Source organism: Gymnoscopelus microlampas (assembly GCF_963454915.1).
Source record: "Gymnoscopelus microlampas genome assembly, chromosome: 9".
Taxonomy (NCBI): Eukaryota; Metazoa; Chordata; class Actinopteri; order Myctophiformes; family Myctophidae; genus Gymnoscopelus; species Gymnoscopelus microlampas.
This window is the reverse complement of record NC_139946.1, coordinates 20662391-20686421: the sequence shown is the minus strand read 5'-3', so window position 1 is coordinate 20686421 and position 24031 is coordinate 20662391. Positions and strand designations below refer to the sequence as shown.

General features: G+C 41.8%; 1 protein-coding gene across 1 annotated transcript in view; it reads left to right on the top strand.

Moving 5' to 3' along the window:
• The window catches only part of xxylt1 (xyloside xylosyltransferase 1), a 40348-nt gene that overhangs the window by 845 nt on the left and 15472 nt on the right, over window positions 1-24031 (top strand). The window contains exons 2-4 of the mRNA XM_084066439.1: window positions 616-1306; window positions 8040-8187; window positions 15507-15639. Of these exons, the coding sequence (XP_083922565.1) occupies window positions 755-1306; window positions 8040-8187; window positions 15507-15639 (833 nt within the window). The 5' untranslated portion in view covers window positions 616-754. The remainder of the gene's footprint in view (window positions 1-615; window positions 1307-8039; window positions 8188-15506; window positions 15640-24031) is intronic.

Here is a 24031-nt window from a genome sequence, read left to right as displayed (position 1 = left end):
TCCCATACATTTTCATGTCATGGACCTCTAAATTGATATGTAGCCTACTGTAGTTGGCCGCTGACCCCCGTTTGAGAAGAGTTGTCAACTTTTGCCAAGATTTGCCCATATTTTTCGAAAATATCAGCTCCACAAGCTCACATGGGCTATTTTAGAATATACGAAAAATAAAACAGTGCTTATGCGTTTTATATAATACTTTATTGGCAAGCAATTAAAAAATAACACTCCCCCCAGGAGTCCCTGGACCTCACTTTGAGAACCAGCTGCTCCATACAAACCCACAATCCTCTACAATGCTATAAAGTACTGCTATTAACAAACTCATTAACAGTTAAATGTGTTCTGTTTAATTAATGTGCGATTTTCATTTTCTACCAATTCAAACACATTGGTTGTGTCATCTTATGTTACTATAGCGAGCACACTGCTGAACAAAACAGTAGAGCTGTTGTACTTAAGCTCACAACGTGTCACGAATGTGATGTGTTGTGAGCTTATAGATCTGGTATTTTTGTAACTCAGTGTTATGACTATTAAAGATGAGCATGTTTGCCAAAAAACATTATTTAATTCAAGCCGCTTAACAGTGACTGTTCATGTTCTTTCTTGCAGGCTTATCTCCGTGTGTTGATAAGACAAGCTTCCTCCTGAACTCTCACATCGAAGTACTACGGGATGTTGCCTGTGCTGTCATTTAAATCCGCCCTTTCCCTGCCATGAACAGGAAATCACAGCATTTCTGTGGGGAGATATGGGCTTCCTACGAGTGGTAGCCAGCACCATGGGAAGGATCAGCACTTTCAGGTCCTATCAGCTAGTGCTTCTCCTGGCTGCAGCACTCGCTGTCGTAGCCTTTTACTACTTTGGCTCAGAGAAGCAGAACTTCTCCAGCACTACTAAGCGGATCAAGCAGACGCAGGCCAGCCACAACGCCAACAGGAACGATGCAGACCTGTCCTTGGACACCAGGCTGCCGCACGAAGATAGGACCAAGGAGGAGGAGGAGGAGGAAGGAGGGGAAGAGCGAGACGTAGGACAGGAGAGTGAGGAGAGCAGGCCCAGGAGAGAGGATGGTGGGGCCGTAGGCAATCGGCACTACCACGCGCTCATGATGTTCACCAAGGTGGACAAGAGCAGGAGCCTGCAGGACAAGTTCAAGGTGGCCATGTTGTCCATGGTGAAACATGGCCACTTCCTGGAAGGAGAGGTGCTCGTCCTTCATTTTGTGAGTGACCAAGCCAGCCAAGAACTGGGGCAAAGGATGCTTCAGGAATTTCTCCTGGATGCAACGTTTAAGTATGAGGTAGGTCTGCTGGAGCACATTTAACAGGTTTTCCGGGTAGATGTAGATGTCAGGTAGATGTCTTGATGTATTGCACTTGCACCCCTGCTGATGAATGAAGGTTTGTTTGTTATGCGAGGACTCAAGGCTGGGGGTCCACTAGCTCCTGTAGGTTTAATTTGTGGGCCAAGTCAAAGATTAGATTAATAAACAACTTTTCATGTTACAGTTTTGCTAGCATGTTCCTTGCTCTTCAATACTAGCAAATGAGAACGCGCACCAGGTGGAGCCCCATACACCGCACTGTGTGTGCCATGGCACGTAAGGGACGGTACCTGGGTTTTCCCCGCTAGCTTAGTGGGTAGAGAGGCCATCTGGTAATCAGAAGTTCACCGATTTGTCTCCCTGCCTGCCTATGTCTACGTGTCCATGAGCAAGACACTTAACCCCCAATCTGGGAACCCATCGGCAAAAAATAAAATAATAATCTGAATCTCTTTTGAGCTTACTTAACCCCTAACACCTCCCTTACTGCAAGCGCTCATCATGCCCATCTGAGTAACCATCAGCTGGGTGAAGCTGAAACTGAATTTCTCCCTTGGGATTAATAAAAGGTCTACAAAAAAAATACAAATAAAAGATAACCACAGGGCTTCATGAAGAAATGCATAACAAGAGATGGCAAAGGCACATTTTGAATGCCATGTTGAGACACATGGGGGCAGTGTTGGTCTTCCACAATCAAACCCCTCCCAGGTTGTTCCTAGTGCCCAAGGCTCTCTCTTGTTGTCAGTTTGCTGTGTTGTCCTGGCTTGCCTTCCTTTCTTTTATATGCCTCACAGAGCACAAGATAACAGAACTTGCTTATAACTTCCCAAATCCTCCCTCGGCTGAGAGCCACCTCCCTCCCTCCCTGCAAGTAATGTCTCTTCTTCATCATCTGGTATGGAAGTCGCAGCACGGGGAGGATCCGTGCTGAAGCTGACCCCCCCCCGCCTGCTTTGGATTGAGTGGAGAGTTGTTCAGCTTAGCTTAAGGCAGATTTGAGTTAGAGGGTCATATTACTCTCTCTTCGTTCACCCCCTTCCTCCTCACCAGTGCTGACCTTGCTCCAACCTTCCCATAGGAGCACAACTGAGCTGTGTAATATAGTGTAATGCAATATACAGTAATGAGCACTGGACTAGCCATGGCCCAATGAGTCTCTCTCTTTATGGGACATGCTTGACATGTGATTGAACAATGCCGTGAGCGGCTCGGCTTACATCCAAGGAAGCGTGTTCAGTTTCTCCCTGGGCGAGGAGGAGAGCAGAAGTCAAAGTCAAGGTCTCTCTAGGACAGTGGTTCTCAACCTGTGGGTCCCCCACATGATTTTGGGGGGTGTCCCCAGATGACAGTCAAGTGTAAATGTAAGGACTTTTAAGACCTTTTTAATACTTAAGGAAATAAGACCATTACTGCATCAAAAGTAATCAACAAACTATAAAACATGGTCAAACATTGGCCAAATTGTCAAATAATATAAGAAAGAGGTGGAAATCGGCTATTTTCACAATATTTATCTGTGGAACCGAGTCAAACTAAATGTAATGCCAGGGTGGGGGGTCCCCAGTTCAAATATGATTATTTTGGGGGGTCACGGCCTGAAAAGGTTGAGAACCACTTTTCTAGGACATCTGAAAGAGTACGTAGGCAACTAAGGGTCCTCACAATCTCTTCCCAATAACATGCTGTCATTTTGGCTTGAAGGTTTTATGTTGGGTGTATTGAAAGAGTGATTGTCTATCTTGGTAGCCCATTAGCTAGTGGTTTTCCGTGTGAGCATGATGTTATCCACATTCTTGTGGTGTCTTTCCTGGCCAGTGTTTCCCAACATGTTTTGCGATGATGAACCGTGAAAGAACGTGCTGCCCCACCAACACTGTAACAAGTACAAGCACTTACTTTCCTCTACTGAGATCAGATGCATCTATATTTACTCACTCACACATTCAGCCACACTTCAAGTCTCTCACGCACTTGCATGCACTCACACACACACACACGCACACACACAGAGTGACACATTACATATACTCACATACATGCTGAAAAAGCATGCATGTGCACGGATGGATGAACAATATAACTTGAAAACATACTCTGTGTGTGTGTGTGTGTGTGTGTGTGCGTGTGCGTGCGTGTGTGAGAGAGTGTTATCAAGGCTTGTTGTTGAAGCATCATGTTCCTGTTTTCTGTTTTGCATGGATAACCTTTCATAAATGAGATTATGAAAATGAAAAACATTCTCTCACCTATTCTACAAGACAGTAATGGGTTAGAATTCCCCTGGGTTCATTTCGGTACAGTGTGTAGCCATAATGACGTCCTCATCTGCTGATCCCCTACTGAGTCCTTGAATTGCAGTATTCATCTCAAATGAGCAAGAAAACAAGATGGCAATTATGCCAGAGCCACAGCCTCGGTGGCTCCTCCGTGACGGTAGCAAAATCAAAGACCCTTATGGGAGTGGAGACAGACAGTCTATTGAGTGACATTGTCCATGGGCCATGGTCATTACTGCTGGACATCACTCACACATTATATGGCCTGATGCACTTGGAACTTTCCGCATTCAAGCAGTTCATTTTAGAACTGTACCAGTGTCCCCAGTGCCCCTATTAATGCAGGTGTGGATTTCACACATTTAGTGGTCTTGAAGGATTCAGCAAGTAGTATTCTCACTCCTGTAAATACTCTCAAATCGTAAGACCAGAGAGAGAGGTAAAAGGTAGGTTAGAGTTATGCTTTGCCGTGTGATCAATAAGTCATAACCCACAAAATACCAAGGCACGCTGCTTTTGCCAAGCAGTGTGCCTTGGTTATTACTTGAGGTTATGACTTATTGATCAAAAAGTGAAGTACAAGGCAGACCTCTATTTTTTTGGTCTCATGATTTTACAAAGCAGTGTTCCTTGGTATTTTTGGGGGTTATGACTTATTGATCAAAAGGAAAACTAAAGTACAATTCTAACCACTTTTTTGGTCTTATGATATGTCCTTGGATCCAAACAGCACCTGTTTTTGTTTTGAGGGGGGAATTTTCTACTGACTTGGCCTACTGGGAGTGTGCATGCAAAGGTTCATGGCAATCGGATGCTGCATTCATGACGTGTGCCATTTTGTGCTAAACGGGCACCTCCCGCAAACTTTGAAAGCCAATCGTAGCCAATCGTAATGAAATCTGAAATCTCTGACAGATACATCTTGATCACGTGACCACAGAGATAATGTGTATCGATTTGTGAGTTTTGGACAAAATCTCAGTAGTGCCAAAAAGTGTGCTTTGAAGAAAATGCTTTTTGATTGTATGACCTACTTGGCCAAAACATTAAGTGGCCTGTTATAGCGCCACCACAAGGCCGATTTGAAAAAGGCATTGTGAGGCAGACGTTCCTCCTGGTCTACTGGGAGTGTGTGTGTGCAAAGTTTCACACTGATCGGAACAACGGTGCCGGAAATGAGCTGTTCATAGACGGACAGACACACTGACGGACAGGAGTGAAAACATAATCACTGGCCTTTGTTGTCCTCGGTGGCTCTTGTCAAAGTCGATTTTTGACAAGAAACCTTCTCATTAACTACATGAACCCTAGTTTCCCTATTCTAGGGCAAACATTCGACGAAAATAGCAGAACTACAAGCTCTTGTAAGGATAAGGATAATTCCTTTCAACAGGTCGTTCATGAAAGTCCTTGCAGTCTTGTTTCCAATGAGAACCTGTGAGCAATTAGGGGTTAAGAGTCTTGCTCAGGGACAAATTTCATTCATCGACACATATGCTGACCTGGCCTGGAATCGAACCTGGGGCAACCAGGGCCTCTGGCTCCCTAGGTGGGTTCACTAACCATTCAGCTATGGCCGCCCCAAGTATATATATTGTAGATATGCAAAGTATAATCAGGTCTCAGCCTTTTCTACTCTACAGTACCAAACTAACATCTTGATTTTATTGTAATTACACTTTACACCAGGGTATTCTGTCTGCGAATTGGAAGGTCACTGGTTCTCCCCTGGCCTACCGAGTGTATCTGTCAAAGTCTCCCTGGGCAAGACACTTAACCCTAAACTGATCTCCGGGTGCGGTATTAACGGTAGCCAAAAAATGTTTTTTCCCAAATCTGTGCTGTAGCCCAACAACAACAAAAGTGGACATATTATTAGTATTATTATTATGTTGTAATACTTAATGAAGAATGACATTGTGGTCTCATGCCCACAGAAATGGTAAAAACAGTACCATAGAGAGAAACATGTCTTGTCTAAACTTTACTGTTTCAGAGCACACCGGCCCTGTACTGTGAAGAACTCAGTCTCAGAACTCAATACTAGTGGATTTGTGTGTTAGTTAGTATAAGGCCCATTGCATGCTCTCAGAAGTTTTTGCTTTTTACTGCATGGTGGGTGGTCATCTTTTCTTGTGCCAGCTTTCCTGGAGTAGCCTTTTTTTAAATGATTAGCCTATTGTCCCATCTTGAGCTATCATGGGCTAATTATTTTCCCAAAATAACTTTTTCTACGGTTGCAGCAATCATATGACTTTAAATAAGAGTATCAGCTAAAACAATATGTATATACTACTTCTTGTGGCTTGTCAACAAAACCTTATGTACTGTCTGAACCTGTACTGCTATTAGACTTCAATACATTATTTATGGTATCAAGGTTGTTGCAAGTAGAAAACATTTGTTTTTCTCATGGTTTGTTTCTGAATTATTCAAGGGAAGCTCTTAAAAGGCATCATGTCCTATAAAATATACAAGGTAAAATCCTGAAATACACATCCTTTATAAATGTTGAATTTGGGTTCCCGGTAGGTGAGCATTTTCGTCTGTAACACCTTGGGGAAATTACAAGATATTCTGACCATTGGTGGCTGCATATAATTCTTTTTAAGGCCACAGGTTATGCAGTGAAAGGTTGGTTATTTTACTTAGTGCTATTGATTTAGACCTGAGGCCGATTCTAAAAATGCCTTCTAAATACTGACCTAAGTTTTCTGAAAAACTTCAAATATTTATTCAAAAATTACAACAAATGTATGTTGGGAACCCCAAAAGGGGTTCCCGTCCTGAAAGGTATAGTTACAAATAGGGGTATAGTTACAAATGGGTTAAAGAGAATAACAAATAAGTCTTTTGCATACCGTATGTATCCTTGACCTTATTCTGCTCTATTTGTGATTTAGTTTTATGAAGTTTAAAGCATAGTCTCTTCTACATTTACTGTTAGTCTCTCTGCAAGTGTATCTTCTAAATGCCCAAAATGTAGGCAACATTTTACCAGTGCTGACAGTTTTGATCTGGCTCTTTATAAAAAAGAATATTTTTTTGACTCATAGGGTACCTTGCCTCTCATTATCCCACAATGTTGGCAGTACACCTGGGCAGCACTGATTTCCATACAAGCCTGGGGCTTACTATAATCTTTTAGATTACATTAAATGATTATTACCCATTGCGGCACGTGGGAGTGATTTTTAAAATATGGCATACATATTGAACAGAATTAATCCAAACGTTCTCATCACTTGTGCCCAATCTAAAAAGGACTGCCTAATCTACGTAAATCATGTTCCTGAGCACATTTGTTGACTTTTCTGCAAGGATGAAGGCTTTCACAGGGAATTCGGTGTTTTTTTATATTTGTCCTCTCAATCCTCTTTCAGTAATCTGGCAAGATATCCACATGATCAGGCCAAAACTAGTGCATCATGGGATTAGGCCGCACGGGGGCAATGATGAGGGGAGGGGGTGTCACAGCCAGGAGGTATTAGCCTGGCATGGCCAGACTAATATCACTGCGTAGATATTAGTCTGGAATCTCTGTGTGGAACCTGCATTTCTGAGGGGCAAATTAGAAAAATGGTTCTGGTGATAAACCCGCCCCATATTTCCATACTGGGCTCTGATTGGTCCCTCACAACTTCGGAGGGAGAGAAATAAAATCTCTATTGAGAGGGGCCAGACCTAATCTGCCAAGGGATTTTTTTTTTGCAATGGCAGATTCGTCTGGAACCAGGCTAAGGAGATATCATGGTAACCTGCAGACAAGAAGGTGCATGGGGGAGCAGCCCTGGAGTTCTCTGGAGCAGTGGTTCTCAAACCTTTTTAACTTCAAGGATCCCCAATTTGGTATGCATTAGACCCCCATAACTGACCCCCATAAGGTCAGTTATAAGCCCCAAGAGAGTGTACAAATGGAGTACACAATCAGAGTTACAGACCCATAATGGTCCAATTTGATTCCTAACTATCATTCGTTTAGCTGGGGATCCCCTGGAACCCCCTCAAGGACCCCTGGGGGTCCCCGGACCCCACTTTGAGAACCACTACTCTGGAGGGCCACTGATTGGTGTTCAGTGTTAAAGTGTGGCAGTCAGACTCCTCTGCACCCAATCAACTCTGGATTAGGGTTTTCTATGCGTATTTAGAATAAATGTTTTTTGGAAATGTTTGGAATTGATGAAGATGTAACGGTCAGTGAATGTACACTTTAAAATCCTGACTGTTAATTTAAGTCTTGAGAATGTACAAATGTGAGCGGGTTGGTTACACTTATCATTATATGGCTTAAATCTGCATTCTGCATTTCTAAGAGTTTTAGCCTTAGACTGTTTTCTGGTCAACAATAACTTCTGCAAGTACAAACCACCTCAAAGGGTTCACCATACATTTTTCCATAACATGTTCTCACTGTTTTATGTACTGTATAGGTGGTGTTCCATGATGTGGTGGCCCTCACCCAAAAACTGTTCCCCATCGTGGAAGCCATGCAGAAGCATTTCAGCGCAGGCTCTGGGGCCTACTACAGTGACGCCATCTTCTTCCTGTCTGTAGCCATGCACCACATAATGCCTGAAAGTAAGACTCCTATCATATCCCCTCACAACTAACTAATCAAAACTTTATTTGCATACATACCATACGTGGCATATTTGTTTTTTTTCTATGCTTAAAAGGGATGAGCATTTTCTGTTCTTTTAGTTTTTTTGTAGTCGCTAAAGAGAATAGTCGAGTCGACTAGTTCCTCATCCTCCAGTTCATTTTTAGAACGCTCTACTTAAATAAATACCTCCAAAAAATGCCGTATTTGAGCAATGTATTTACCACTTGAACACTACAGTCCCTCTTCTGGGGTGAACATCTGGTGAAAATAGCCGATCTACAAGTTCTGAACGCATCGCGACACGTTGAGGTCGTAGATCGCCTATTTTCAGTGAAGAGATTTGGTGCTGAGGGGAAAGAAGAAGCAGACCAATTATAGAGCCCTTGGGGACCCCGGCTAACTAAGGTTTAAGTGCTTAAAAGGAGGAGTCATGGTGCACAGCTTAGATTGGTGAGGTGTTGGCTACAGCAGTGGTTCTCAACCTTTTCAGGCCTTGACCCTCCAAAATAATCATATTTGAACTGGGGACCCACCACCCTGATAAGCACTTGGAATGTAGGAGTTGATCGCATTACATTTAGTTTGACTATATTATTTGACAATTTGGCCAATGTTTGACTAGTTTTTATAGTATAGTTTGTGGATTACTTTTGATGCATTAATGGTATTTTTTCTTATTAAAAATGTCTTAAAATACCTTAAATTGTCACTACACTGTCACCTGGGGACCCCCCCCCCCCCTAAATCATGTGGGGACCCCAATGGGGGTCCCGACCCACAGGTTGAGAACAACTGGGCTACAGCAAAAGTCAAAAACTGGAAGAGTGGGGAATATGCTGCACACTCATAGTCCTGACACAAACATATACATTTGTAATGAACCAATGTTTCAGTAGGGTGAGGTCTACTTACGTTAGCCCTCTAACCTTTGTTTATTCTTACCTGAAATTATTCATCAGGTGTCAAGTATATTGAATGAATGAAAACGTGTTTGAGTTGACCTGATGGCGATCCACCATCTAATCAAATGTTATCTAGTTTTGTAAATAATAAAATAGGTCATGGATGGTTTTGGAAAGCAATTTGTCTTGTTTCGATCTATTGCCATTGTTAGTATTCATTTTCTTTCACTAGTACCATGTGTGTAACTTGTTGAGTGACTCCCATAACATAATGCAAATGATAATCTTGTCATTCTGAGCATTAGTATGGCTAAAACTAAGGGGCTAGCTTATGGAAACTTTCACATTGAAAAACAGATTGAAAAAGGCCCCAATTGTTACACCATCTGTCCTTGATGGAGTGGATATGAACTTACACAATGGAAATATTCTGCTGTAATTAATTTTCTAATTAGTATATTACTGATTAAAACTCCCTTAGTGACACATTGTTTTTTCCAAAGAAAAAGTCTTCTGTGTACCGTTGCCGCTCCCCAAGAGGTATTAGCATGCTGTGGCTTGATTATCCAACCACCACCAGCCTTCATTTTCCCCCTGTCTTAAGAAAGATGTGTGTGAATCATTTAGCTTGAGTCAGAATTAAAATAAACTGTTGTTCAGCTGGGTGCATACTGCTTACCACAAAGGCCCAGAAGTAATGATGTCGCTGATAAATGTAGCCGAATGGCTCATTTGGCAGCATTTCCAATTTAAAAAGGAATTCTGCACAGTGAAAAACATCGCACTAGGAATATGTTATATGGAGGTCCATCCATCTGTAGGAAGAGCTACATAGGCTGTATTGGCCAATTAGGTGACAATTTCCTAGGGAGGTCTGTTCATTAAGTTGCAATGTTACTTTCATCGAAATTATTAATTACCGTGTCGATGAAGTGTCGGCGAGAGGGTATATTATAGTGGTTCAAGTACTTTAATTATATGCTGCAATCCTGCATCCTCCATGACTGCATAGGGCTGCATATCTTTCGATATAACCGTGGCCGATATATCGGTGCATCCCTACAAACCACACATTTGACCAGAAAGGGACTGACGAAACATACAGGATATCAGTGTAGCCGCTCATTTCATTCTCTCTTCCCGAAAGCATTTGAGGTCAGCAGGACTCTGTATATTTTCAAAGCGCCATTGTCATCTTTAACCATGAGCTGATGTGATGGAGCGGAAATTGGTCCATTCTTTAGGCTTCACTGCAGCAACCAAGTGAGAGTAGGGTGTCAAGCACATTCACAGACTACTCTGAATACCACCTCATTCTGTGTGCCACCGTTGGGAACATTCCATGGTTTAATTTGTCTCACAGCCCATACTGCAAAACATTTACGTTATCTAAGCTATGTTTCTGTATACAACTGTTGGCCAAAACTATTTATTAAAATATATTTTGGACCCTTGTAATACATTTTTACTACCACTACAGATTTGATTATTACACTGTAATGTGATGTGGATACATGGCAAAATCCAGAGCGTTACATTAACCGTGTAGCGCTTTGTCTGAGAGTGATGGATTTTCTTTCAATCCTACAGGCACAGTAGGTCCCCATCACCATCTTCATATTTGATATACCCCCCCAAAAAAAACTTGAAAGTGTTTCCCTGGCAAAAAATCCTTTTCACATGGGGGTCCGCGGCCAAGTACATATCATTTTGGGGGTCCTTGGCATGAAAAGGTTTGAGAACTACTGATTTAGAAGGTATTTATATAATCGGCCTCTGTCTTAATGGGTTAAATCTGCCAGGGAGATTACACACTGTTCAGTCCTAGAAAGTGCACTAAACCACTAATGGGATCATGTACTTTGAGATAAGCAATATGAAACATTTAGATTTGTGTTGATCATCCCATTTTCACTGTTGCTTTCCTGTTATCTCAGTGGCGGCCCGTCAATAGAGGGCGCTAGTGTGCCGCACCACCTCTAGGTCTTCCTTGAATAAATAATAATTACTTTAGAATATATTCTATTTAGTGTTTTCACGATACTGAATTTCTAACTTCGATACGATACCTTGCAAAATATCGATATTCAATACCATTTTCGATATCACTAGGGTAAAAACAAATTCTAAATATATATATATATATATATATATATATATTTTTTTTTTTTTTTTTATCAAAGGCTGTGAGTGTGTTGTTTACTGTATATTACAGATTGATTCTCATCATTCTCATCTCATCACATCAAAGTAAGAAATAAAGAAACGTTAAACTAATTGTAGAAATACAAATATTTTATTGTATTATGTAGCTACATGATCTACGTACAGACCTAACTAATCACACTGATAGTTATAGATTTCCAGTAATTGAGTGTTGAAATCATCTAAAATGAATATTGCAATAGATTTACTGGGCTACTTTATGATTGTCCATGCAGCTGAAGTCCATCGATTGGGTCAGATTGGCTCATAGCTCTGGCCAATGTAATTTGACCAAGCCTTCGGGTGCCTAGGGCTTTTTTCACCCTATATAGTCGCACACGTGCTCAAGTAAAGATAGGTCTTAGGGTCCTAATAAGGTTGACCCACTTTCTCTCTGAAAGGGAAAAAAAGGTTGTGTATTAGGTAATGTCTCTGTTGTTGTTGTTGATGTTTGGCATTGAGCCACACAATGGATAAGTCTGATCTGCTCAGTGCCTCAGGCAAGCTCAACCTAACGATGTTAATTCACCAATACTGCTTCCACATGCCACATGGCCTGTGGCCACTATGGCATGAGAAGCATAGAAAAGTGGGATTGACTTAAGACACAATTATTCGGTACTTGTCAGCTTTCGTCCGGTTTGAGCCATTGGGGATGCATAATTGCAAATGGCATACGTAGTTGGTGAGGTAAGAAAACCAACAAACCACAAAGTAGCAAATGCTATCGGTAAAAACAGTGGCTGCTCCAATTAAATGGTTAGTCCAACAACAACTGGAGGTGAATTGGGCAAAATTATTTAACTGATTTTGTCCTGAAGAAGAACCTCCACTTTAATCCCCAAACTATTCTGGACAGGATCTTTAATCCTGTCCAGATTACAGTTCTGTCTATCTGTAGGTCAGTATAGTATTAGTATAAAATAAAATATTGAAAATATAAACTATGTATTTCTCAATTATTAAATTGACATTAAACAGAAAAAGAAAGTCATCGATAGTTACAGCCCTATTCTCAATTAGCTATAGCTCACCTGAGAGAAGACCATTACAGTACTCTAACCTGCTAGAGATTAAGAAGTAGATATATTTTTCCAACTGGTGATTTAAATTCTGTAATTCTCAATATATTTTTAAGATGATCTAGATGTGATTATGTAATTATACCAATATTTCTGACTTGGTGTTAGCCTTACCTGAAGGTATTATTGAAACAAAATGAACTGTGTGTGTTGTGTTTCCTCTAATAATATCCAGCACCCACCCACCAGACTGCTAGGAAAACATCTCCCTCTAATCCTGACTGTCTTTGATGCACAAAATCCATATTTCTCGGATATTGTCCCTTTGTTCTTGTGTCTGTCTGCGTGTCTCTGTATCTGTCTCGGAATACCATGCTACTCTGTCATTTTCTACCACATTTCCGTCACTATTACCCACTATTACATTTATTCTCTCACAATTACCATGTCACTTTCTACACATTATCAGGATACTGTCTCTGTCAATTCTCTCTCATCTATTTGTTTGTGTAGTCTGTCTCATTAGTCTTGCCACCCTGTCTATGTTACACCCCTCTTATTACCCTGTAGACTGTAATATTGTCCTGAGACACTGCAAACACCAGTCAAATTTCCTCTGCCATAAGTTTAAAATGCTATTGTGTAAAAAACATACTTCCCTGGAGCCATTTGGGGTCAAGTGCCTTGCTCAAAAGCATCAAAGTTGTTTTTGTTGTCGAGGAACGGGAAGAGTGTTTGTCATTCATTTTTCTCTGCCAGGACTTTCACAGCCAGTCTGGTGACTCAATCAGGTCACGTTACAGCCATAAACCACCCTTTTGCCCGAACCTTTAGGATGCTGCTGTTATGAAACAGCGCATCCGTTTGTAAAGGGCATTCCAGCTTTGACCAACAGAATTATGTGGTGTCACAACAGATGTCACAGAGAGCGATTGGAGAGTTTCTGATCCTTCAACCCCCGTGGGACCTGGTGTCGAGTCATCAGTACAACATCAAACCCACCACACTGCAGTGTTATTATAACCGAAGACCCTCTTCCTGCCATACGACCGCTGGCTAATCCCTATTAAAACAAACAAACTGACTGACCACTCTGCAGATGACTCTTTTCAAAGCAGGCCTCTGTTGGCGCTGCACATGAAGGCATTGTGAAGGGCCACTTCCTTGTTTGGAGAGTGGACAGAAAACGGGCTGACGCTGCCGACACTGACTTTTTCTTTTTCCGTCACTTGTTTGAACAGAAAACCTGTGCCCCAAAATATCTCTCTGGCCCAAAGGGCTCTTGGCCCTCAGACCATATTGTTTCTCACTTCAACAAGCTTAGCCGTGGCCACAGTCCTGTCTGTAGTGTGTGGCCCCTCACAGCCAATGTGCTCCACTATACCCTGGTTGGCCTGTCATGGAATACTGCTTGGAGAGTGGCTAGTGATGGTTTGCGAGTGACATGCTGCCATGTTTGTGAAGCGTGGAACAACAGAAGAAATGTTTGTACTTTTATCACCTCTTCCTTCCAAATTTTTTCCTCTTCGTTTGTAGTACATAATCGCAGGGTCTATTTTTACACTCAGAAATAAATGAACAAACACAGAGGATTTTTACTGTGCAGCGTGTCTGTCATAGCCCCTCCAGACATCTGCAGACTATGATGCTGTCCACCATAATGAAACTCCTCCATGTAGCTGCCTCCATCCAGGTGCTATTATGCACAACTAGGAAAAAACTAAATGTCCACAGTGTCCTTAATATGCAAAAACTGAAATTCAAAAATATTTTCAAAATAGCAGATCTACAAGCTCGCTATTCGCTTCGCATTTCAACAAATTGTGAGGTTGTAGATCTGCCTTAAATAACTTTGTACTTGTTTGTGGTTAAATCACAGACAGACCTTGTTTATCAATTTGACATCACTCTTGAGACTGGCATTAGAAACTCTTTCAGCAGTGCAAGGATTACTGCCGTGTCCATGGTACACCAGTACAGCGTCCAGACTATTTCCCGAACCTTTCATCGCCATGCCAACTAGCAAAACACAGGAAGTAGGAACAATGAACAGATGAGGGTCTTTATTTCCTGGATACTGGTGTTATGATTCATTCACAAAGAACAAGGTACCAATCAGTGACGTACTGTACACAGGTAATCATAAACCCAGCAAAATAGAGAAAGCGTCTGTGTCATTTTAGATTTTAACCACTTTAGCCATATTTTATACTTTGGCTATTCAAAAATTGCAGATATACAAGCTCACAGCGCATCCCTTTGTGCCACGCTGCAAGCTTGTAGATCTGCTAATCTTTGAATATATATATTTTTGAAAGCGAACATCTTTAACTCAAATCTTTGCCCCTGGGTGTCCCTGAAACAACATATGTTTTAGATGGGGGTCCGCGGCCAAATACATATAATTTTGGGGGTCCTTGACATGAAGACGTTTGAGAACCACTGATATAGCAATAGCAATATATAGTTAGGATTTAGAAGACATTTGGAGAATCGGCCTCAGGTCTTAATGGGTTAAATTACTATAGCACAGATTTGTATGGATTTATTTATACATTTCCATTGACATTAACTTTGTGTGGTCAGCAATACAAACGGCATCATGTACAGTATACTCTGCATAAAACCCCATGTTGCCACTTAATCTATATACTACAGCTATCAGGCGTTATGGAGAGAAATAAGACCAAGTAAATACTCAATTTTCAGTGATTATAAGAGTTGATTCCTTGGGAGATGTGCTAGTTATTAATAGATATATTAGTTAATTGCATCACTTAAATTTAACTTACATGTTGCAGGTGTGACTTGCAAGTGGGACATAAAATTGCCCACCCCCTGGGTTTTACGGAGTTTGCGTATTTGGCACACGCAATGACATGGCCTTCAGTTATATTTGTTATATATTAGGATTTATCAGTTTTTGACCTCTTTGTTTGTCAGTTACATAATCTTTAGTTTGGCCACATTGTCTTCTGGGCCCTCTTCCAAAGAGCAACTCAATTTGGGCCCAAGACGAGCTGTTTCAATTTTTCAAAATCAGAAAAAGAGAAAGTCATGTTATTGGACTCACCCAAGTGTTTAACACATCTGGAAAAAATGACTTGTTATGCAAGGTAAGAGTATTATGTGTTTGTCCTTAAAACCTTACTTTCCTTCTTTCAGGTCTGACACGCATAGTGCAGCTGGACCTGGACCTGAAGTACAGGACCAACATCAGAGATCTCTTCGAGGAGTTTGATCGTTTCCCTCCCGGAGCTGTCCTGGGCATCGCCCGAGAGATGCAGCCAGTCTACAGGTAGGTCTTTCTGTACAAAAGTAGGGATGCAGCAACTGTTTATTCACCCGCAGCGGTGGAAAGTATGATTAGTAAAAGTACAATTTATTTTTACTTAAGTAAAAGTATCAATACGTCAATGTAGAAATAATTTACTTGAGTAAAAGTACAAAAGTATTGGCATCAAAATATACTTCAAGTACCTAAAGCAAAAGTACTCATTATGCAGGATGTCCTGTTTCACAAGGTATCATATGTATAAAATGTATTAATATCTTTTGAAATGTCATGCGTTTTGAGCATGTAGATATTTTCAAGTAGCCAAAGTTTAAATATGGTTCATGTATGTTTTGTAATAAAAGCTGTAGTGGAGTAGAAGTAAAGGTGTTGAAAATTAGAAATACTCAAGTAAAGTAAAAGTACCTCAAAATTGTACTTAAGTAAATGTAGTTACTTTACACCACTGCCCGTGAGTTAATCCTATATGGTACTATGTTGTTATTGTGATGTTACGCTAAAAGGGAGACATGACGCTGGAAAATCTCTGCCGTTTTACATTAGTTGGTGTGCGTTTTTCTGGAGACTTTGATGGCGAGTTCTCATTATTAATTTTTTTACATGCCCTCCTTAACTCATTCACTGCCACGGAATTAATTAATCAATTCATCCGTCTACCGTCCCTTTGCCAGCGAAAACGGTGATTTTACTGTACCTTTGAAAAATCACGGAATATTCTCCGTGACCTCCTTCCTGGAGAATGTGGCATGTTTTTTGAAAAACTCTTAGAAAACAACAGAAATCCCCCCAAAAATGTACTTTTGTGAATCCTTTAACATGAAAGTAGGCTTTTTTGTTGTTGTGATCACATGATGTCTGTGGGTGTACTCTTCTTCGGTAGTGCTTGGATCATTCACAGCGCCCCGCCCCAGAACAGGGCATTGTCAGGGCATTGAACTGTTCTATTCTATTAGTTACTCTGAGTTGTATGTCCAGACTCCAGACATATTCCATTTGTGTCTGCTCTACTGCGATCGCATTGGCAGCGGCAAATGTACGAAATGACCAAGCGTGGCCAGGAGTTTTTCTTCCATTAACAGAACGGAGCAGGAAATGTGTGTGAGAGAGAGAGAGGGAGGGGAAATGGTGAAACAAAAACGAGATTGATTGATTCTTCGCTGGTCACTGCTGGAGTGCTGAAAGAAAATAAAGCCAGCTTGGCTTTCTTTTTCTTTTTTGTAGTGTGTCACGCCCGCCACGCAGCAACAAGTGTCAGGCATGACGAAGATGTAATAGACATCGAAACGTTGTCGCCTTGCACCCTGTTCTATTAAAGAAAAAGGCTCCAATCATCAGAGTTGCCCCAGTGCCTTCTTTATTCAAGTGTCAGGCATCAGTTTGTTGCTTCAAGTAACTGGCTTCCACTGAAAATGACTTGTAGCCTGTCGCTTTGTCGCCACTAGTGTGAACACAGAATGAGAGTTACTTCTCATCCTTCAAATTGAGCATGTTTTGCTTTGACTTCTGAAATGCTGCACACAGCTCTTGGTATTGAATTCTAGGCAGTTCTTCAACATCAATACCTTGTTGCAGCCTGGTCTTATTGACCAGGGTTTGGCTAATCGAGCACCGTGTCCTTGCTGTTTCTACCTCTTTCATTTTCACTAAAGGCTATAATCCGAGGGGGAAAAAATCACCGGGTATCTGAGCCGTTCACCTGCTGGTGGATGTCCTTAAATCAGAGGGCAAAAAGTTCGATTTTGAGCTTAACTTACACATGCTCTCGAGTGCCTGGGGAACTTTGTACTTTAGTTTATAATTTATTCACCGCAAGCAGAATTTCAAACCACTAGATCATAGGTTTTCCACTGTGGTCATGAACTGTACTGCTGTAGTAGGGCTGCTGGTTTTTAATTCTAATAGGCATGGGACACACTGTGAATGCAATTAACTAAATGCTATTTAATTTTGAGTGGGTTGGGGGGTACCTTCTCCTTGTAATGTTGTTGACCACATGATATTATTGAAAGGCATGGCTTTTAACCACATAGACCGCATACAGTATACTTCTTTGTGCGTCAATAGCCAAAATAGTAAATCTAATTAAGCTCACAACATGAGGTGTTGAGACTCGCCGGATTTTTGCCTTTATGACATGTCCAGTAAAAGAGCGCTAGGGTTCATGTTGTTTAAAGATGTGGCGAAGCAGCTGTCAAGGTTTTATCGACACGGACCACAAGGGCGTCACTGTCAGATGGTGCCCTCCACAAGCTGAGCAGAGAAGAGGATACCCTTGGCTGGGCAGTTAAACAAAAATATGTCTAAACCGATATTTAGAACCAATAATTCAATCTTGCTCGTGTAGGCTAATTGAGATTAAAAGCCTATTTTTGAGGGGATATATATTTCTTTATATATATCAATGAATCAACACAAACTATTATACAAAAATATATAATCCACTGACTAAATCCATTAGTCTGATGGACGCATTGTCAGCTTGTAGATCGGCTATTTTGACTACTGGTGTATATGTGTTTTTTTTTTATGATCGTTCATTAATCATAATCGAGTGTGTGTGTGTGTGTGTGTGTGTGTGTGTGTGTGTGTCCGCCCGTGCGCGTCTGTGTGCTTGTGTATGCTGGGCAGGTGCTGTCAAAACCTTTTAATTTGAAGGTGAGAATGAGCACAGCAGGGAGTGAGTAACAAGGACAGTCTGTCCAGTAGGAGGGGTGGGGGGGTATGGGCGGACAAGGAGGACAAAAAGAGAAGTTAGGCCGAATAGGAGGCAAACACTGCAGTGAAGAGTGTATGTGTGTGCGTGAATGCACGTTATTGCATACGTTTGTGTGTGTCCGTGTCTGAGTGGAGGGACAGGGGGATTCACAAGGATAAATGACGTTATTCGTAGGCTGTGAAAGAAGGAGAGGAGAGGAAGGTCATGAGTTGAGGTTTTTTGGCTCTAGGAAACGTCCATGTGAGTATTGTGACATTCTGAAGGTCATTGTGGAGTTTTTCCTGAGGCACAACAACAGGAAGCCTGTTGCTCATTCTCTCTCTCTCATATATTCTCATTCACTCTCCCTCTCTTCCTAGCCATCCCAGCCTCTCTCTGTCTCTAGCTGTCCTGGGCCTCTCTCGTTCTCTAGCTTTCCGTTTGGCCACCTGTCTATCACTACTTTCTTATTCTGTTTCTCTCTTGACGATTTCTCTTGCACTCATGCTTAACCGCCCCCCCCCCCCCCCCCCCCCGTTTCAGACGGGTGCCATTTGGGGATAATGGTTGCAAGGAGTTGCATTGGTGTGGACTAGCCGTTAGAATATACTAGAGGTTTGGGCCGGGCCCTCAAATCTAGAGTTTGGGCCCTCATACCTCCGTCGCACTGCGATCCGGCCAATATGTCTGAGTCATAGTGTTGGGGGTTTTGTCAGAGTACCCGTTGTACCCCTCTGTCTGTGTCCCTTTTATATTAAAATAAATAGCAGATCTACAAGCTCATAGCGCGGCACCGAGTGCAGCGCTATGAGCTTGTAGATCTGCTATTTTTGAATAGCCAAAGTATAAAATAATGGTTATAATGGTCTTAATGGGTTAAGAGAATTTGAGTGTGTTCAAATGGACATGTAAGGGTCCATTTTTACATGATTGTGCTGCCTCACAATTATAGTTGCGCTGGTAGCTGACCACGTAATCGCAACATCCATCCAGTCCATTTAGATTCTGGAGACTGTTTGCGTGTCGTTTCCCCCCTCTGTCATCACTCAATTTCCTGTCTCTGCACTAAAAAGGAAAAAAACTGCCTAAAAAATATCACACATCATCTTTAACAAAAACAACAGTCTGAAGCCAGTGTGAAATTGACCTGCATTTCCCCCTTTTAACAGCAAGATAAATACCCATCATGCATAATTAAATGGCTACAGTTCAGAGTGCCACCTCATCCCCAGGCAACAAATGACTTGATGTGATGTGATTAGTTGGTAGTGACGGCTTTAATGATTGAGCTCAGCAGGCATGCTTCTCATGCGGTGGCAGTGATTTAACCCGTTCAATTCGGGAACACATCTGTGTCATTTTAGATTTCCTTGGGCTATTTTTGAAGAGAATAATTTGTGAAAATGTGTGCAAATCTATGAATATATATATATATATATATATATACACACACACACATTTTTATATATACATTTTTAACTCAAATCTTTGCTTCTGGGGGTCCCTGACATGAAAAAGTTTGAGAACTACTGATATTATTGCAACGTACTTTTTTTTTTTTAACTGTTAGGATTTAGAAGACATTTGTAGAATCCCCTGAAGCAAAGATTTGAGTTGAAAAAAAAATCTTTAAAAATTATATATACAAAGATTTGTAAACATTTTCATGATTTTTCAAAAAACGAATAGCAGATCTACAAGCACGTAGCACGGCACTCTGTGCTGCACTATGAGCTTGTAGATCTGCTATTTTTGAATAGCCCAAAGTATAAAATAATGGTTATAGCACAAAAAATTCTAAAATGACAGTTGGTTTGAATGGTTTAAGATGTGGCTGGCTGGCTCCATAGAGGGACATTCAGGAAAAGAGGCAAATCATTTTGTACACCTTCCACTGTAGCAGTTTTAATCCCAAACTTCGTCATCCACTTCCACTGTAGTTTCATATTTGTATAATCACTCACATTTCTAAGGAGCTTACTGAAAGACGAACACGGTTGCCAGTTTGATGATGCTCCATGTTAGGAAATGTCTGGGTCTTAGCTACAGTACGGCGTCAAAAGCAATTCATGTTTCTGATTTAAAGCTGGCCAGAGTGGATAAACAACCTGTTCGCTCCACATTATGAGCTGTGACAGGCAAAAATAAACACCCAGTCAAATGATAGACCAAAATAAATGCCTGGAATACTAAAGACATTGAATCAACTATATTTAAGACACCGTTGGGATTTATTTCTCTGCAATTGGTTCATAGATCTCTGACAACTCTACACCAGTCCAGCTGACACTGTAGAGTCCACTTTGCCTACAAGTCATTATGGTCCCCTAGGTGGCAATGTGGAGCCGGCAACTGTGCTCTTTTTCTGTCCCTCCATGATTCCTGTTTGTTTTTTCACTCATTTTCCCTTCCCCTGCCCTCTCTTCACTCCCTTCTTTCTCATTCACCTCCCTCCCTCCCTCCCTCCCTCCCTGCCAACCCTCCTCACCCTCAGCCTCAAGCCTGCAGTAGCGCACCAGCTTGAGAGGAAGAAAACAGACACACATTCTCAGTCCATTGTTTTTATCCTGCGTAAAAAAAACAGCCGTCATGCTTCAGCAATGTGCGTACCAGTGTGGAGGGCTCGATACGTACCAGTTCAGTACCGAGAATCAGTGATTCTTCACGTCAGACCTTCTCTATTTATTTACAGCTATATTAGGCAGGAGAAAAAGCAGTCTGAGTTGCTTTTAAAGGGGTGCTCTAGATCAGTAGCTCTCAAATGTTTTCGTGCCAAGGACCCCCAAATTGATGTGTATTTGGCCGCGGACCCCCATCTGAAAATGTTTTGTGCCAGGGACCCCCAGAAGAGGAGATTTGTGTAAAAATGTACATTTTTCACAACACAAGGTTTTTCAAAAATGATCAAAAATAGCAGATGTACAAGTGACACGCTTTGAGCTTCTATACAGTATCTGCTATTTTTGCACAGCCAAATGTATAAAGTGGTTAAAATGATTGTGATGCTATATTAACACATTAAGCTGGGGACCCCCTGGAACCCCCCCCCCCCCCCCCCCCCCCCCCCCAAGATCCCCTGGGGGTCCCCGGACCCCACTTTGAGAACCGATGTGATGCGAGAGTGCGGTCTAGCCAACACCAACTCGGGACTCCTGAATCGCTGCCTTCCACACTCTCCTATCTAGCATCAGGGACTTTGAGAACCAATGCTCTAGAAGATTGTCACTGGTTTATATTCAGAGTTCAGCCTCTGTAAGTTTGACACCATTGGGATGAATTTGCAGCCCCCACTGGCACAGTTTCGGCTCTGCAAATACAGTGGCTATGATGATTGAGTCGGATTTTGAGAACAGTTCCTTTACTTGAGTTAACAAATGGAGTTCTCCCCATCAGCCAGTCATCTCGTTTCAGTGTCTGATCGCAAAATGTCCAATTCAAGTCACCTGTAGTCACATCGCCCATCAGCAGTCCAAAAGGGAACTTTGGAGAACAGCACATAGTACTGACCTGCTCCACAGCTGCTTCCTGCTGTGTGTGTGTGTGTGTGTGTGTGTGTGTGTGTGTGTGTGTGTGTGTGTGTGTGTGTGTGTGTGTGTGTGTGTGTGTGTGTGTGTGTGTGTGTGTGTGTGTGTGTGTGTGTGTGTGTGTGTGTGTGTGTGAGAAAAACAACCCCACTCAGGTTGTTTTTGAGTTTCTAATGTACACCTGTTTGTGTGTGTATTAGCTAGAGAGGGGCTTTGTTCCTTGACTGATTCATCTGTCCTACTCTGAGGTAATAACACAAACATCACTCGTCTGTTTTCCCATCCAGCCAAGGCATCAAAACAGGACGCCACACTCACACGTATTGAATGCACACACACACACACACACACACACACACACACACACACACACACACACACACACACACACACACACACACACACACACACACACACACACAGTGGTGAGCTGTGGATTTTTGAACTATGGGTACTCTATTTTATGACGTCACGTGCACGCGCGCGGGCACGCGGGCACATGCGTGCGCAAGCATGTGCACATAGCCACTCAGCTCAGTGCTAGTTGAAATACTGTATTCAACATGTGATTATTAGTGTATTTATATTTCTTATTATTTTGTTGCATTGTTAATTTGTTGTTTTTATTTTTGTTTCAATTAATTAATTATTTTATTTTCCTTTTAGTTTTATATAAATGCCCTTTACATAGATTCACCCACACATAAGTGCTTAAAATAATCAGTCAACTTGTCTTTACTTGAATTACTTTTTTTTAAGACTTACATTGCTTTCAAAACAGTGTTTTTTAAAACAAGTAAAAAAAAAAAAAAAATACCCTTTTGCTACTCACCAAAACAAAGACGGTTTTATGGAGTTGAAAGCCTACTTTACTAAATAGGAACACTGTGAGCCCCCACCTCACGTCTAAAATACACTTTTTGGACAGAAAAGAAAATATTTCACCGGAATTAAAACCTGTTTTTGGTTACTCCACAGTGCCCTCTACAGATCTGGTCAATGGAATTTTCCTATTGACCAGATTCTTCCTTCCGGTGAAATATTTTCTTTTCTGGCCAAAAAGTGTATTTTATACGTGAGGTGGGGGCTCAGAGTGTTCCCACTTAATAGAATAGGCTTTCAACTCCATTAAACCGTCTTTGTTTTGGTGAGTACCAAAAGCGTTTATTTTTATTTTACTACAGACGAGAGGCTGCGCTACCGCGGTACGAGGGGAAAGAATATAAAGTACCATAGCGTTAAGGAGAACTCCTTCTAACGCTATGGACCAGAGCTAGATAAGGATACATTTGTGAGTGTCTGGTAGGCTACCAGCTCTTGTTATGCAAAGCAGCCAGGTTGAGGCCATTGTTTAAGGTGTTAAAAACGGCTCGCCCCTGAAGTTGCGTTGTTGTGTTAATGATTGACTTCTCGCGGGCGGCTGACGTGTGTGCTCGCGAGTCCAGCCCCCACAGTCTCAGAACTAAGGGTACGCCGTACCCCCCCGTACCCCCTACAGCTCAACCCTGCACACACACACACACACACACACACACACACACACACACACACACACACACATATATAGAGACACACACACACACACACACACACGATGCAGCACAGGTCCCTGGCTGGGAACTGAACTGGTAGTGTGGCTGAGACATAGGATCTGCTTATGCTGAATCTGATATTCAAAACATGCACACAGGAGGGAGTTAATATTACGTGAGCATCTGCGATGCTGTCTTTCTGGTCCCAGGCTTTGATATTTGATATGTTTTTTTATTTTACCCCCCTAGTGAGTCCTAAGGATAGCAAGGTCGGTCGGTCGGTCAGTCGGTCCAAACCACGTAGTTCACGTGTGGTGTGCGGAGCAGCACAGCATCTATTTTGTAGGATTAATTTGCATTAATGTAAACAGCTGTTTGTACACCTGGATGAATGATGCATCACCAAATCAATCATTTTCGTATTTGGCGGCTTTGTGTTAATCCGATCAACAACAGCAGACCTTTCCTCTCTGCATCTGCCATCATGCACGCACACACACACACACACACACACACACACACACACACACACACACACACACACACACACACACACACACACACACACACACACAAGGAGAGAGGTGAACAGAGAGATGGTAGAAAGAGGCCTGAGATGTGGATTTGCCTTGCAGAGGTTTTAG